The following is an 18,311-nucleotide window of genomic DNA, read 5'->3' as shown; positions in this document are numbered from 1 at the left end:
CAACAATATTATTACAGCGATATTGTTAAAGAACAAGGCTATAACATTAAAAAAATTAATGAAATCAGACAACAGGTTTAGACGATACGAGACATCAAAAATAACCCATTTTTTGGGGTGCCCGTTTTCTATGACGCACAGTGTTTTATATTATACTATGTCGCTAAAGAGTTCTAAAAACAACTGTTTTTTCTGTAAATGTAGACTAAAAAACTAAAAATTAAAGGAATAAAGCAAAAAACAAAAAATCACACTTAATTACCTTTGAATTCAATGGTTTCAAAGTTTCATAGTTTATTGGAGAAAACTTACCTGCGCTTGGACCAATTACAAACAAGCATTACGGCACAGTAAATTTAAATACTCATAGTTTAAAAACTAGGTATAATAGTTCAGTAATACTGTAGCAACAATAATTTCATTTGTTTTTAGCAGTAAATATGTATCACCACTTCTGTGATTTCTTCAATTTGTATGCTTCCTTGCATTTAAACGCTACACAAGAGGATGCATTTTCCACAAACGTCCATATCTTGATATGGGAGAGCTTTACATACAGATCAGCTTTTCAAGATACTTGGGACGCATTCACAGATCACCAGTTATGGGATTTAAAAACATTCAAAGGTAAAACGGTCTGTTTTAAGAATGTTGTATTCCCTCTTCTACCAAGGATGATTTATGGTCTGTATTATAACACCCCTATCATTTATGGCTGTGAAAAGAGTGGACTAGTTGATGCTTTTTCTAAGCATGTTTTACATAGGTAAGCATCAAATAATAGCAATTAATAGATTAACTCTGTACAATAAAGTAGACTTTTTTTATTTAGTAGCATCTTTATTAAAAATAGAACTAAAAATTGCGCCATCTTTATCTTCTTAGGCCCTTGTCCTATCAAAGCTGCCAGATATTTAAGCTACATGTCGATATCTTGTTGGCAAGCGACTCGACAGGTAAGTTTAAAAGCGACATTCAAGTCTGCTTGTGTCGTTGTTGCGCAGCTTTGGTGGGACAAGGCCCTTACTGAATTTTCATAATATTTCAGGTTAAGAATACCTGAGTATACAAGGACCAACAAAAAAATTCGTATTACATTTTTATCAAGAGAAACAAAATTTAGAAGAATTTTAAACGAGAGGGAACTAGTAGATGCCTTACAACAAGACGAAAATTATGATGTTCAGTTAGTAGTGTTTAGCAGAGACGTGCCTTTTAAGAAGCAGTTGGAGATTGCTAGGAATTCGGACGTCTTTGTGGGAATCCATGGGGCTGGTTTGACCCATTTGCTGTTTCTGCCAGAGTGGGCCGCTGTATTTGAGGTGTAAGTGATTTTTCATAATTAATACATTTATGATATAGGCAAGTATATGGAACACCTAAATTATTTCAAAAACACTCCACAGGATAATTATTATGAAATACACTTCTGCAAGAAATTAACGCACCCCCTTAAAAATTGGTCATTTTAATGTTTCGAATTTTCTAAAACTGTTGTTCGATTTAAGTGATTTTTTAACATCTTATAGCCTTATTCTTTAACAATATCGTTACTAGAGAGGTAAATTGTCATTGTGTACCGGGTGTACCAATCAAACTGTGATTTTTTCTCAAAGTTAGCGTCACCCAGTAGAATATTCTAACATTTATAAAATACTGAAATAAAAACCTAACTATAGCCTTATGTTTTCTTAACATTCTGTTTTTTTATTCAGCTTATGTTGTTTTTTTCAGAGCAAATACAGAGCGTTTTTAAATAAATATGGCAAACTTCATGCAGAGTAATTCTGCATGAAGAATAATGATTGTTTGCTTTATAAACATATGTTCGCAAATGCTTTGTTTCCGAGATAGGGGGTGTTGAAATTTTTCTTACAAACTGACCATTTATTTATTGCACTAAAAGCGTTTGAGATATGCAATGAAATTTGGTGCGTTTTAAGAGGTAGTTATTGTGCATTTACGAATGAATAAAAAACAGAATATTGAGAAAACATGAGCCTATATGTAGTTGGGTTTTATTTTCAGTTTTTTATAAATGCTAGAATCTTCCACAGGGTGACGCGAACTTTGAGAAAAAATCACAGTTTGATTTTTACAATGACAATTTATCTGTGGCAACAATATTATTACAGCGATATTATTACAGAAAATGGCATATTAAAAAATCACTTAAATCGGAGAACAGGTTTAGGGAATTCGAGATATCAAAAATGACCTATTTTTTAAGGTGTAAGTTTTATTATGTTTTTGTGATGCAGCTGATTTTCTTACTACTGTGGCTACTAGGAAGCATTGAATAATATGACTAAATACATGTTAACAAACATCTGTCAGAGGAAATTTGAATTAGATGTGGGGTGAGACAGGGATGCATATTGTCGCCAATTCTATTTAATACCTACTCGGAAGAGATCCTGAAAAAAGCTCTCGAGGCTAAAACAGCTAGAATAAAGGTAAATGGAGTTCCCATTAACAACATTAGATATGCGAATGACACTGTTATCTTGGCCGAAAAAATTGAAGATCTTCAGACTGGTGGACCAGAATAGTGGAGTATGGAAAAAAATACGATCTGATAATGAATGTCAAGAAGACAAAATTTATGAAGATATCGAAAACTCAAAGAAATAACAAGAATCTTTTAATAAACGGAACTAATGTCAAACAAGTGGACAAAAATATGCATAGGTATATTGGAACAATGTTTAACTCGACATATAATTATTTCCAGGAAATTAAAATCAGAATAGAAAAGACTAGAGCAAATTTCAACAAGATGAGAAGAGTGCTCTGCACATGAGATAAATCAAGTTGGAGCTAAGAGTTAGGTTGGCAAGGTGCTACCTTTTCTCGACTTTGTTTTATAGAATGGGAGCTTGGACCTTGAATGCGATATCAATGAAACAAAACTGGAATCATTCGAGTCGTGGGTGTATAAAATAAAAGAATACAATCAAAACAAGAAAATTTCCGAGAGATATAGCTTGCTCCGACTGATTATGCAGGGAAAGACCTAAGAAAAAAGAAGCATAGTGAGAGGTAGAATATCATGGCTGCGCAACCTGAGAGAATGGTATGGATGTGATACATCAAATGAACTTTTCAGAACAGCCGTCTCTAAAGTCCGAATAGCTGTGATGATTGCCGAACTCTGTCGTGGAGATTTCACTTGAAGAAGAAGATTTTTGGTAAAGGAGTAAATGTGGACTCCAGCTAAGACCACTACTATTGAATATTGTATAACCCAATACTCTGGGTATTGAGATTTTTTAAGAGAAAGAACTGACGAAATAGGGGAAAAATAGAAGGGAAGAGATTTAAGACAAAATGAAGGTTGGCTTGGCTTAATAGAACAAATCAAATGGGCAGAGAGACACTAAATTCCAAGTGAGTATTCGGGCTAGTTTCAATACACTGAATATTGGCTTTAGAGATAAAAAAACAGAAAGATGGGATAATGAACTAATGGAAACAAGGAAGAAAATGAGACCTGTTACTACAAAAACTTAATACACCTAGATAAGAATGCTGGAAATAGAGTGATATGAAAAGTAAGACAAGGAGAGAAGAAGAAGGGCTCTAACTCGGGCTATCTGGGCCTAGAATTTGAACAGCTCGAGATTTTTTGAAGTAACGAACAACATGAAATAAAAAAAAAAAATAAATGACACTTGATACACTTTCCTGAAATACAACAAAATTCAATATTTACCTTTTAATGCTATGTTATATACTGTTAGTAAGAACTGAAATAAAAAGCAAAAATACTATTGACAAATAACGAGCGATCCACAATTATTGGGATCAAAGCTAGCCGTGCAAAAAATTACGTATGTCTTGTTTTAATCTGAATTTATATTTAATTAATTTTTATTAACATTATAAAACATAAAAAATCAGTCAAAACCTTTATCACAGAACTTTAATCAAAAATAAAAAGAATTAACAAAATTATAACTATTATAAGTAGCCTTACTACAGTGCAATGACAAAAACATTATTTTCTAACAAGGTTAAAACATGTTATTTAAACTCACATTTACCGCCAAATATGTTTGATATACTTATTAGAGAAAAATGGTTAAATTTTCAGTACATATTTACTGATGGGTCAAAAGACGCAAATGGAACGGGCTGTGCAGTATTCCACGAAAATAAAAATTACCTTCATCAATATAGCCTACCTATTGAATGCTTAATATACACAGCAGAAATGATAGCAGTAATTTGTTTGCTGTTCAGTATGTACTACTGAATCCAACTAGCAATTATGTTATATTTACTGACAGTAAAAGCGTGGTGGACAGAGAGGCGGCTCTAGCCCATGTAGCGCCCGTGTGCAGTCGATGCTCTGGCGCCCTTTGGTAGACGCGCAGTCAAAATGGAATAGTCGAATAGGTACCTACCTATTCCTAGTACTAGTACATAGATATTCACGGCGTCAGAACAACCTACCCAAAAGAGCCCCTGCAGACTTTTTATCGGCAGATAGTTTGCCTTCAAACTAATTTGTAGGCCAAATATCGGCCGACAGTTTACTCAGTGTGAGCTAACTAGAACTTGCGCTCACACGACGATTGTTTATCGGTCAATAGTTCAATTCTCTCCTAGTTTTGGTATCCAATACTTGTGCAGTGCGAATATTTTTTAAATATTTTGCGAAAAAATGGCATCGTCTAATTCACAATCGTTAATTGTAGAAACCTGCATGGCCCAATTAGCATGACTAGTTCATTGAAGGTGACTAAGATCATCCGATAAAAGGCGAAAAACTTTTTGGGTAATCAAGTAATTTAGAATACATTGTGTAGAATTTTCCACTAAATAATCTATCACTGAGAATTCATCATCAGCATCATCAACAGCTATTGCATCCATCGCCAGAAGGAAGCCTTCCTTAGGTGTATCCATTCATTTTAGTTTGTTGTTTTTTGCATCCATTCGTGACCAGCCTTTCACTTGATGTCATCAGTCCATCTTGTTTGAGGTCCGCCTCTACTTATTTTGCTGGTCCTTGGTCGCCATTTAAGAATTTGCTTCGTCCAACGGTTGTTTTCCATTCTTTCTATGTGTCCTGCCCAGTTCCAGTTTAACATGACAATCTTCTGGATTACGTCTGTTACTTTAACCGTCACATCGTCTTATTTCTTTCACTATAAATGATGATGCACTCAATACTCTCGGAATCTCTTCTTGGATTTCCTCCTCCGTTATATGAGAGCGATAATAACATGTCTCAATAATTTTTCATTGTGCGACTACTAACTTCAACAGTCAAATAAGAACTTTAGTACTAAATCGTTCGAGAATAGTCGGTCGCTGTTGATAGTGTGCGCCCTCTTCACCAACCCGACTGTTTAGTTGGCTCAGTATGCGCACTAACAGCCCATCCCGACTAAACTATCTGCCGATAAAAAGTCTGCAGTATGCGGAGCTCCGCTTACTGCAGTGTTTTATCCTTCCAGTGTTTTAATTTTTGAAGGAACGAAAAAGTGTCATTATTTTGCTTTAAAAGTTTGGAGCGTTCGTCAAATTTAGTAATTGCGGTATCTAATAGGTAATAGTAAAAGTTTACTTTAAAATGTATTTTCGCGTCAGTTACTAATTCATCTTCCGCCTCCTATTTAAAAAATTTTCATATTTTATGTTGAAACAAAGTAAAGGACCCGCTCTTTGGTGCTCCGCGCCCCTAACATCCCGGCGCCCGTGTGCACCGCACACCCTGCACAATAGGTAAAGCCGCCGCTGGATTGAGTAACATTCAAACAGTCAAACACATAAACCACATTGAATTGAATATTCTTAAAACTCTGTTTGAAATTATACAATTAGGAGTAAATGTAACAATTGCTTGGATTAAGGGTCATTCGGGAATAAAAGGCAATGAAATAGTTGACAATTTTGCTAAATCAGCTTATATAATCGGAGAAAAAATAAACAAAAATTTAATTCCAGCTTCAGATATTGATACTTTTAGCAAACAAAAACTTAAAAATAATTGGCAATTGCATTACAGAGAATGTAATACTGGCTCAAATTTTGCTCATTGTAACCCTAGGATATTCTCAAAAAGATGGTTTTACACAGAATATAACAGACATTTTATAAAGACCATTAATCGGTTGAGAGCCAATCATGCTCTTACGCCATCTTACATGCATAGAATCGGCTTGGCAGATACTCCCAATTGTACTTGTGGCAAAATCGGAGATCTAACACATGTCATATTAGAATGTCATTTAAACATAAATAACATAAACGACCTTTATAAGGAATTAAAAGATTTAAAATGTTTTTTCCCAATAAACCTAAATACTTTAATATTTACAAATGATATGGAAATTCTTCATCTCATTTATAAACATGTTAAATTATGTAAATACAAGTTGTAAACGTAATATGTAATAAATAGGCATAATTTGTTAATGTGGTTTGAAAAAATTTAAAAAAAAATAATATTAAAAAAAAACAAAATAAAATAATAACAAAAAAAAAATAATAAACAAAAAAAAAGAAAAAAAAGGAACAAAAATAAAAAAAAATAGAAAAAAAAGAAGTAAAAAAAAGTGTTTTGCACAAATTAAAATATATATAAAAAAAAACACAGTAAAATAATTAAAAAAAAAACACAATAAAAAAGCTACACAATGTACCAATGTATCTATAAAAATAAAATTGTAGAATGTACTTATGTTATAAGAAATTTATGACTATGAATCTGCAATCAATCAGATACAAGTCTGGCTAATTGGCTCTGCCAAAGCCATTTTTCAAAAAAAAAACTATTATAAGTAACAATAATAAATAAAATCAAACAAGAAGATATGTCCACCGTCAACATTTCTACATAACCTAACTTTTCTTGTTAAGTTGACGTACACTGCAAAGTTGACGCAAACTGGAAAGTATATCTGAATTAAGAATAGGCATGCACTGTATAGCTATCTCTGTCGTTCAGAGCCACCTATGGTGACAATAATTTTGGATCACACGTTATATTTATAATAAATATACCAAAGAACATATAAATAGCTTATACAGTGGAAAAATGAAAGAATACCCATGAACGATCACATTAATCACTTACTTTGCATTTGCTGTCTTTTTCTATATATAACAAACGTTTGTTATAGAAAGAGACAGCAAATACAAAATAAGTGATTGATGTGATCGTTCATGGGTATTCTTTCATTTTTCCGACTGTATGTATACATAAGCAGACAGTATTATAAACAATAGTGACAGACAGTATAATAAACTACAATTGCCTTCATGGTTCCTTATCCTTTAAATCGAAACTGAGTGAAAATTGCTCATATTAAACAACATTCTATTTTCCATACACTTGCCTAATACTGTAAAGCTCTTACTTATACCTTTGGTTATTACTTTGTTTTCAGATATAATTGTCAGGACAGTAATTGTTATTTTGATTTGGCTCGATTGAAAGGTGTTAAGTACCTCACTTGGGAGGACACTAATAAATTGACTAGTATAACTGAGGTAAGAAAGAATTCTTTAATGTTTGCCCAATACGTTTTAAAATGTTTTAATACTTCATTGTCTTCATCATCATCAACCCGTACGCGTCCACTACTGGACATAGCTCTCCCTCTGCTACCGATAACATGCTTCAGATCGTAGGCGTCGGCCCATCTGTTTGATGGGCGTCCTCTGCTCCGTAGTGCTTCTTCTCTGGCGACGTGTCCTGCTCAATTCCACTTTGGCGACGTGTCCTGCTCAATTCCACTTTAGCGACGAGATTTTTTGGACAACGTCTGTTGTTTTTGTTCTGCGACGTATTTCTTCGTTTGGGATTCTGTCCCTCAGGGAAAGACCCAACATCTGGCGCTCCATAGCCCTCTGAGTTATGCGAATCTTGTTCACTACCGTTTTTGTGAATGTTAATGTTTCCGCCCCTTAAGTGAGTACAGACAACACACTCGTCAAGATTTTCCTTTTCAGGCATATGGGTAAGTCCGATTTAAATACATAGTTCAGTTTACCAAACGTTGCCCAGGCTAATCCTATGCGACGTGGGAGCTCGCACGTCTGGTTTGGTTACCTCTTTCCAACCGAATTTCATGTCATAAGTACTTATAAGATGCAGTCTGCTCAATATCCATTCCATCAACAACATTATTACAATTTAGCACCAGATTAGTCATTATTTGCATTTTGTTGATGTTAATCTTTAGTCCGACCTCTAAGGAAGCCTGATATAACTTGTTCAACATTATTATTGGATATTACGATCGGCTATAAGGACGATGTCATCTGCGAATCTCAAATGACCGAGTTTCTCTCCATTTATGCTGATACATCATCCATGCGATTGGCTATAAGGATGATGTCATCTGCGAATCTGAAATGACTGAGCTTCTCTCCATTTATGTTGATATCATATTCGTTCAGATCTGCCTTCTTAAAAGTGTGTTCTAACAGGGTTGTGAATAGCTTTGGAGAGATGGTATCTCCTTGCCATACTCCTCGCTGTATACAGAATTTATTTATTTGTTGTTTAGATAGCCTTCTAGAGCCGTTGCCTTGTGGTAGATATATTTTATCATGTAAGTGTAGCGATGGTCTATTCGGCATTCTGTCAATGTACTTCATTATTAAAAAATTTGTCAACAAGATTTGTTATAAAAATTTTAGTGTTTAATTTGACAAAACAATAAAAAAAATTTAGTATCATCGATATTGTATAATAATTATGTGTTGTGTATAAACCATTATTATGTTTTCAATTTAAATAATAAGTTAATTTCTAGGGTTCTTATTCCGGAGGTTCGCCTGCAAAGTTTGTTAATTACAAAATGGATACGACAGAATTTGTCAGGATTGTAAATAAAGCTGCTGAACATGTTAGAAGTCATCCAAAGTTTCAGGAGCACCTCGAGCATAGCCCAGCAGATACAGAAGATCTCTCAAATGTTACAGATACAGACAGACTTCACGAAGAACTTTAACATAAGGTTCACCCAGCTGTTCAACTTGTTCCTGAAGACTTTTAACCTCAGATTCTTCATTTCAATGAACGTCTTCATGAGCAAGTTAGAGTTTAATCTTCGCGACATTCAACAACTACATAATTTGTGACGTATTGCAACTTCTCTTTCCTTTTATCAGCTTATTCATGAGAATCTTTAACTTCAAGTCAGCTCACTAGGCAACTTTTCTACTAAGAATAATAACTTCATATTTATCTGACAGTTGAATGTCTACTCGTACATGCACGATTTATGCCTGGTTGCACCAACAGATCTTAGGCTCCAGCTTAGCCCAGCTCAGCTTATACTTTAATGGTGGGGCCACACTAGCGTCTAATACCGTTAATTATTTGCATTGTAAATATGTCAAATAATGCGATAATTAACGGCATTAGGCGCTAGTGTGGCCCTATCATAAGGATTTACATTTATATTTAAGCTTAAGGTAAGTCTTAAGCTTAATATCTGTTGGTGCAACCAGGCATTAAACTTGATTTTCATATTTCTTATTGTTTTGACAAAGTTTATGACGAACTGGAAGAATTTATCTTCAAGTTCAGCACATCTTATAGTCTCCAGTGCACCATCCTTTTTTGAAAGTGATTACAAAAGTCTTAAAAATGGTTTTAACTGCTTCATTTGAGCGAGTCAACCACTTTCTGAAAATTTTCAGAGTGCAGGTTGGACGCTTTTACGCAAGCACAACACATAAAGGACATCGCACACATCTTATGGAAAATACAATGTCACTCAAATGAAATAAAATTTACATGAATAGATGCGTCCTGAAATTTCAATAATTTGATACCATTGCGCCAACTCTGTATTTTGATTAACGTAAATTGATAAATCTAAAATCGAATAGGAATTGTGGAAATAGGAAAAGTGTGTCAAAGAGAGAAAAAAGATCTTGTGATTCGCTTACTCCATAAATCTTTCTCGAGGGATTAAGGCAGAGGCTTACTCTTATCTTTTCCTATTATTATTGATAATAAAGTAGGTATAATTTGGTTAATTGTACCGCCTCTAATCGGCTTAAGCTAGTGGTGAATAGACTGTATTCAATAGCTTCTAGACTAATATTATTTATGAATGCCAGTTTTATGGACTTCAAAATGCGATTTCGATAAACTAATTACAATTAACGCACTAATTAAGCAAAATTCAGAGTAGGCGCAATGATATAAAAATTATTGAAATTTCAGGACGCATCTATTCATGTAAATTTTATTTCATCTGAGTGACATTATATTTTCCATAAGATGTGTGCGGTGTCCTTTGCAGCTCTAGCGTGGTTATGTTTTGTTATTGCAAAACTATAATTTTTAATTTTAACAAAAGATTACACGTTAAAATAAAATAAATTATTTTTGTCGGACAATAAAGAGGCAGCGATCGTAGAGTCCGACACCTGCAAGATGTCACTCTAGCGCGGTAAAGTTTTGTTATTACTTTAATTAATCTTTTGTAATTATTTATATGTACTTTTAATTAAAAGAGTTTTGTAAGAACAAACAAAACTCTACCGCATACCGCGCTAGAGTGACATCTTGCAGTGCGCTTATTCTTGAATCGGGAGAAAATTTTACTCACCACTAAGCTAACTCGCTTTTCTACTCCTTCATAATTTCTCTCGATTTTTAAAAAGCTGTATTCTTGATAGGGGGAGTAGAAAGCGAGAAGAGAAACTGCGAACAGTGTTGCCGGCTGTTTATCGAAAGTTTCAACCAATCACAAGAGTTAATTCTTGGCAAATGACATGGACATGATACCGTCAGTGACCAAGGTTAATAGATTATTGCATAATAGACTATCTATGAACCTTGGTCAGTGACAGGTGACAGCAAAATTAAGGCGAACGGGTGAATTAAGGTGAACGGGTGAATACTTATTTGATGAGTTGTATTTGGTTAAGTAGCGGGATGTGTAAATATTTAAGTTCTTGTAAATGTTTATATTGTATTAACGACTAATTATAGAGATGTTTTTTGTTCTTTTTGAGTAATTTAGATAGGTACTAATGTACTTAGTATCTAATTATTTTATAAATACCTATTGATAATAATTTTTGTAACTAGGTACACATTGAAAAATAGAAAAAATGTTGCCACTATACTTATGTAATCAGTCCTTATTTCACTTATCTTTTTACAAATATCTTGGCGAAATAATTAAAGTTCCTATATTGCATTCAAACAGTGGAATCTTTTTAGTACCTATTGTACTATTATTGTTTGATTAAGGTACACTTTTTATTGGTGTACATATCATGAATTATCTGAAAAATAAAGGTGCTTCAAAACATCAATTAATATCTGTTCGAAAATCTTCAACTGCCTCTAAAAGGTCATTAAACATAATATCTTTGATAATATGATTCCAGTAGAGCATAATATTGAGATCCATATAATTTTCACCTTCTCTTCTTAAAAAACAAAACACTTCTCTCAGCTTTTTTAAGGTTACATATTGTTATTTTCGTTCTCATTCTCAATTTCTCTTACATACTACCAATAGAAATTGTTACTCACTTGAGGAGTGACATTTCTCTCAAAGATTAAGAGATTTTTTTTCAAGAATACAGCATTTTCGGTTTTAGTAAGCCACGCCTACTTTTACGTCACTTTCTCTTACCATTTCTACTCCCTGAAATTCAAGAATAAAGACCCGTGTCTGACTCGACGATCGCTCCCTCTTTTTTGTCCGACAAAAATAATTTATTTTATTTTAACGTATGTATAAAATTAAAATTAAACTTAAATTGTTAAAATGTTTAAAATTAAAAATTATAGTTTTGCAATAACAAAACATAACTGCGCTAGAGCTGTAAATTTAGGTGTTGTGCGTGCGGAAACGCTCACCTGCACCTTGAAAATTTTCAGAACGAAGTAGTTGAAACCATTTTAAAGACTTGTGTACTGAACAATTTCTCTATGAAGGACTTTATTTTTGTCATAATTGCTCATTAACAGTGATATTGAATGCTGTAAAAGCATTCAAAATATTTTAGATATCTAACGCTTTTAAAAGACGGTATTAAACAAGATAAAATAACATTGACATATATTTTACATACGAGGGCGGTCTGATAAGTACTTTTAGCTCGATAACACTTGACTCAGTGATGCTCAAGCTTATTTAACCCGTCTGAAAAATACGTTTTCTCGAAGTCTGCAAAGTACACATCGACGTTTTGAAATCTGGAAACAAAAAAGTCGCACGGTGTCAAACCTGGAGAATTGGGCAGCAGTCCGTAGCTTAATTTGATTAAGTGGCTCGTGGCAACGCCGGACGTGTGAGTAGCCAGAAAACGCTATCTATCACATTTTCGACCGATAGGACGGTCTTTACCAATACGAGATGTAGCTGTTTTTGGGGCATCTAGGCGTGGTTCATCAAAAACCGACGTGCGACCACGTTGAATCTCCTTAAATCAATTTTTGACGATCGCTTTCGAAAGAGAAGAGTCCCTGTACATACCATCTAAACTTTCTTTGATTTCGCTGCGCGATTTCCCTTCCAAAAACAGTAATCGAATAGCCGTCTACCAATGTACTACATTCGTAGACGTAGTAGTTCTTATCAACCGCCCTCGTACTTTGAAGTATCATTTGGTTTATTTTAAAACGTGCCACAGTATGATTGTATCCCAGTGATTTGCCATATTCTAAAAGAAATATTAAAACCAAGCAGTATCTTGTAACAGGTGAATGGTTTACTTTATAATTTACCCCAAGAATGATCGAACAATTTCGACCCATGCTTAGGGTGGTGTTTAGCTTAAACAAATCGCTTTTTTAGTTGTTTTTGAATGACCAATCTAACAAAGACTCTCTTTATAAAGTACTTTGTTAATAATTTATTGTTTTACTGTTTGGTTTCTATTTCTTTTTTTGTGTTTTTGCCATATTTTTAAACATTCCATCGCTTTGTGTAAAAAAGATCTGAAATAACCTCGTAATCTCTAAAAATGTGATTGACATTTTTCTTTTTGATATTTTTACGTTTTTATTTTTATATACATAACAATTTTATATTTGTTAACAAAAATATAAAAATACAAAATATATACTGTTTGTTTTATTTTCCGACGACGGACGTTACGAAAAAATAAGGGCGTGTTGTACCTGTTCTGGATTGACAAAATGCCAAATGACTACTGAACTCGATTGTTACATTGATTGGCCTATAGTCGGTTGTTTCACAACATAAACATTACGATTAGGCTCTTATCCGGAAAACTAGAGGGAGAAATTGTAAGAATTACATTGCTAGTCGGATGCTGGGACGTATTGCTAGGACATGTTATTAGAAGAGACTGGTACAGAATCCTTCAGCTTATCATGAAAGGTATAATCGAGGGTTGCAGAGGTTTCGATTAGCTGAAGACTGAGAACAACTCGACAATGTATTTGTCAACGCTAGGGGGACCTTATATGGCACCAAAAGAAGACATTTGTTGATAAAAACGCTCTGATAGACTTTCAGAGTAGACCACAGCATCCCAAAAAACTGGGGTGTTACCTCTCCCCTGGTGTGTGGGATTCTGCCTGCTCGCCCGATCCAGACACCCATGAAGCAGAGTGAATTGATCGTGAGAACGCAACTGCCTGCCCATTAAAACCCCCTCATTTCCATCCACGGACACTCGGTACGTGTTCTTAGCAAACGTTACTTCAGATACCTCACTGCTGACCCTGTCTTTACTCAGTTTCAGTACGGCTGGCTGCGATGAGTCTTCTCAATCTTTTGATTTGCTCCAGCAGCCAGTGAAAACATTTGTAATAAAACAGTGTAAAGATGAAAGACGCATAAGAAAAACACGGAATAAAAATTTTAAAAAATGTCTTCGGCCACTCATTTCTCTCTCCTCTCCTTTTTATTATTATCTATGTTATTAGGTCCACTACCACGTTGAAGTTCTCTATTTTGCATGGCTACAACCTTTATATTTTTTGGTATTATATCTCCTAGCCTTGTTCTCGTATCTTATATTTATCGTGGAACACGTTGCAATGGAATACGCAATGATCTGCGTCATTGCGCACTTCGCATTATATGCATAAGTCATCGTTTTCTTTATGCGATATGTACATTCACCGGCACAAAATTTTTAATGTCTTGTATTTCCTAAACCTGATGTCCGATTTAAGTAATTTTTTTAATATGTTAGACCCTTATTCTTTAACAATATCGCTGTAGTAATATTGTTGCTAGACAGGTACATTGTCATTGTATACAGGGTGTACGAAGCAAACTGTTTTTTCTCAAACTTTGGAACACCCTGTGGAATGTTCTAGCTTTTATAAAATACTGAAATTAAAACCCAACTGTAGCTTCAGATTTTCTTAACATTCTGTTTTTTGATTCATTCGCTTATGTTGGATAATAAAAAAGTTAGGCACTTTAACAACTACCCCTGTTCTTCGTCAATATAGGGTGTTTTTAAATAAGTACGGCAAACTTTAAGGGGTAATTCTGCATGATAAAATAATGACAGTTTGCTTTATAAACGAATGCCCGCAAATGCTTTGTTTCCGAGATAGGGGGTGTTGAAATTGTTCTTACAAACTGATGATTTATTTATTGCTCTAAAACGGTTTGTGATATGCAAATGAAATTTGGTAGATTTTAAGAGGTAGTTATTGCGCATTTTTGGCATACAGTTAAGAATTTTATATTCACCATTGACGTGCATACGGGATATATCTAAAATGTTTATACCCGTATGCACGCCAATGGTGAATATATAATTCTTAATTGTATGCCAAAAAATGCGCAATAACTACCTCTTAAAATCTACCAAAATTTCATTTGCATATCACAAACCGTTTTAGAGCAATAAATAAATCGTCAGTTTCTAAGAACAATTTCAACACCTCCTATCTCGGAAACGAAGCATTTACGGGCATACGTTTATAAAGCAAACTGTCATTATTTTATCATGCAGAATTACCCCTTAAAGTTTGCCGTACTTATCTAAAAACAGCCTGTATTGACGAAAAACAGGGGTAGTTGTTAAAGTGCCTAACTTTTTTATTATCCAACATAAGCGAATAAAACAAAAAACATAATGTTAAGAAAACCTGAGGCTATAGTTGGGCTAGAACATTCCATAGGGTGTTCCAAAGTTTGAGAAAAAAAACACAGTTTGATTCGTACACCCTGTATACAATGACAATGTACCTGTCTAGCAACAATATTAATACAGCGATATTGATAAAGAATAAGGCTATAACATATTAAAAAAATTACTTAAATCTGACATCAGGTTTAGGAAATACAAGACATTAAAAATGACCCATTTTTTGGGGTGGCGGTTTTTTGTGCCGGTGAGTGTATAAGACCTAAATGAGCCGTGTCCGATCAAGAATTGTGTAAAAAAGTAATTTGTTCTTTTAAACCTACATTTGCACCACTCTCACATCTCGAATTTTAGTGTCTTTGTGCATTGTGCCTTTTCTGTCTGCATCTCCCATTGTTGTTGCCATTCGTTTTACATTTGTTCTCTTACTTCGGTTTTCATCCGTGTTAGGTGGTCGTTATCATTGTATTATAAGATCTTATGTTCTTTCGCTAGAAGATGAATGGGGAGCGTACCCGCAAGAAAATACAATAGCTAAAAAGGTAGCAATCGATTAAAATCCTTATAATTAAATGTCAAATATGGAGAAAAGTGATAAACGAGTGACAAACAAACAAACAACAAAGTCATGAGAAGAGTCAACAAAAGAATGGAAATATTGGAAACCATCAAAACACGAAAGCTGCAATACCTGGGGCATGTTATGCGTGATGAGAGATACAACATATACTTCAATTAATTATACAAGGGAAAATTCAGGGCAAGAGAAGTGTAGGAAGAAGAAGAATCTCATGGTTGCGTAACTTGAGGGAATGGTACGGATGCACATCAATCGAACTATTCAGAGCAGCAGCATCTAAGATCAGAATAGCCATGATGATTGCCAACCTCCGTCGCGGAAATGGCACTTAAATAAGAAGATAAACGAGGGACGTGCTAAAATTAATTATTATACATAAATTATAGAAGACAAACTTTCTTCTGATTATCTCAAACAGTTTAGTCACTATCCCTTCTCTAGACTTGTCTCCATATTCTATTTAAACACACCTCTTCTCTCGCTCATTATCTTTTTAATGTTAGTTCTGCAGCCTGTCTTGGGTCTTCCATGTATTCTCCTTTCGACTGGACGTTTAAATCCATATAATTAAATGCCAAATAGGTATTGCAGATATCCAAGATGGTCGCCAACATCCGAAACGGATAGGCACTACAAGAAGAAGAAGAAATAGGTACATATTGAGAAAAGTGATAAACGAGGGACATGCTAAAAATAATCATTAGACATATTAGCGGTGTGCAAGTACTTGGAGGGGATACGAGAAACGATCGTGCGCGAATAGCGGAGAGATCTTGCAACTTTCTTAAATAATTCATATTGTCAAATTGACGTATATTTCATACCTACTGTCATTGAAGAAGAAAAATTATATGTTGCTCACAATATTGATATGATATGCAATTATTATATAAAAGTATATTTAATTAATTGTATTTTGCTTGCAGTACTGCATTTTAATAACTAGTTTTATTTACTGCATACAATTGTTTACCTTTTAATAACATAACCTAAATCTTACTTTTTCTTCTTATAATTTTTTTGGGCTACGGCCTTGACAATTATCCAGCAACCAGGACCAATATGATTGGCCAATATAATTAAAAGTGCGAAAAAAGTTGCCGAGTTATGAAACCAGGTGTCGCTTCTCCGAACTTGCACGGTCCCGATTATATCAAACGGTTTAGTCACTGCCCCTTCTCTAGACTTGTCTCCATATTCTATCTAAACACACATCTTTGACAAAGTTTCTCGTGCTCATTATCTTCTTAATGTTAGTTCTGTAGCCTGTCTTGGGCCTTCCATGTATCCTCCTTTCGACTGGACGTTATTAACCCATTTTCTACCAGAATATCGATAAATATGTTTTTTCTTAAATATAACTGCATATGGCAATGGAATGAATCTAAATAAACGTAAAAATATGTTCTTATTAATTTTTTTTATAAACATAAGAAAAAAATGCTGTGACCATATGGTCAGACAGGGAGCTTACTTATATACATTACGTATTTACTCCTGTGTATGACATATGTCAAAACATTCAATGCAAAGTCCTAAATCACATTTTTTACCATGTGTATGTATCATAGATGAACACCCTTCTCCAGCACACCTGCGTCTTTTACCGTTAGAGACTGGAACAACAATATGTTCAATTTTGTCATATCGAAGATTCTCGGACTCTCTATTCATTGACAGACCATTCCTGCTTACTGCAGGCTTACCAGGACAACTAGGTGGAACTCCATATTTCCGCAACTTTCCTTTGAGAACTTATATAAAGTACCCACGCGTTATGTAGGCATACATCCAAAAACCAAGTAAAAAGAGCCCAATACCACCTTTACTTCTGATGCCAATTCTGTATCGTGCCACATCTCCATCCATTCTATCCATGCAACCCTTTAATGTAGTATAGTTTGCAATAATCAAAGGCCTTTGTACTTGAATAATTGTCTTCTGTTGCTTAGAGTGCCTATTGACTAAACTTTGAGGACTGATACCGTAGCAAGTTACTGGAAAATTCTTGAACGTAGCAAATTTTTTTATTTCTTGTAAAATATGTTCAGACATATCTTTGACAAAAAAATAATTTGAAGAGTTGTAATGGACTCTGTTATGAAATTCATAACTTTCAGACTCATTCATGTTTTTAAATTTTTTTATTATGTATCAAATCACACTGTATCCATTGCGTGATATGTTTTTTAGAAATTCTACTTTTTTATTTTTTCCTTATTTATTTGACTCCCCTCTTCATCAGGTTCTTTTGTCTTTAGTTCATTCACAGAGACTTCCTCTCCTTGTTCCATAGTTTCATTACGATTTGTTCGAATTTCAGCTGATGCCAATAATTGACTATGAGACAAATGGCCAACTAAACCACCACCATCTTCATCGCCTGAATCTTCATCCGTGCTCTCATGAACATCTGGAGGAAAACTAAACACCAATGTTCCACATTTTCTATATTTTCGTCGTCATATCACATAGTCAGTGCTTTTTCCAATATGAAACCACGACTAAAAAGAAAAAACAGAAAACCTATAATTTATCACATATTATCCCTATGTGACCGTACGGTCACAATCAAATACTAGCAGCTCTGCCACAATTGATAGAATACTTTTGAAATAAATTGTGTAAATATGTCTTAAACAAATTCCTC

General features: G+C 34.3%; 1 protein-coding gene across 3 annotated transcripts in view; it reads left to right on the top strand.

Annotated features, from left to right (window-relative positions):
- LOC114324559 (EGF domain-specific O-linked N-acetylglucosamine transferase) overlaps positions 1-18,311 on the top strand; it is a 235,792-nt gene that overhangs the window by 5,299 nt on the left and 212,182 nt on the right. Inside the window, exons 2-5 of one of the 3 annotated variants that reach the window (XR_007696980.1) lie at positions 433-766; positions 1,049-1,324; positions 7,404-7,506; positions 8,778-11,018. Coding sequence is in view for 2 of the 3 variants with exons in the window: in XM_028272423.2 (XP_028128224.1) it covers positions 433-766; positions 1,049-1,324; positions 7,404-7,506; positions 8,778-8,975 (911 nt within the window). In the remaining variant the exon portion in view is untranslated. Of the gene's footprint in view, positions 1-432; positions 767-1,048; positions 1,325-7,403; positions 7,507-8,777; positions 12,204-18,311 lie in introns of those variants that run through there. The other 2 variants (XM_028272431.2, XM_028272423.2) reach the window with 2 other exon arrangements.

The sequence above is a fragment of the Diabrotica virgifera genome, chromosome 3 (assembly GCF_917563875.1).
Source record: "Diabrotica virgifera virgifera chromosome 3, PGI_DIABVI_V3a".
Lineage (NCBI taxonomy): Eukaryota > Metazoa > Arthropoda > Insecta > Coleoptera > Chrysomelidae > Diabrotica > Diabrotica virgifera.
The sequence above is the reverse complement of the archived record's forward strand: the minus strand, read 5'-3'. Positions and strand labels throughout refer to the sequence as shown.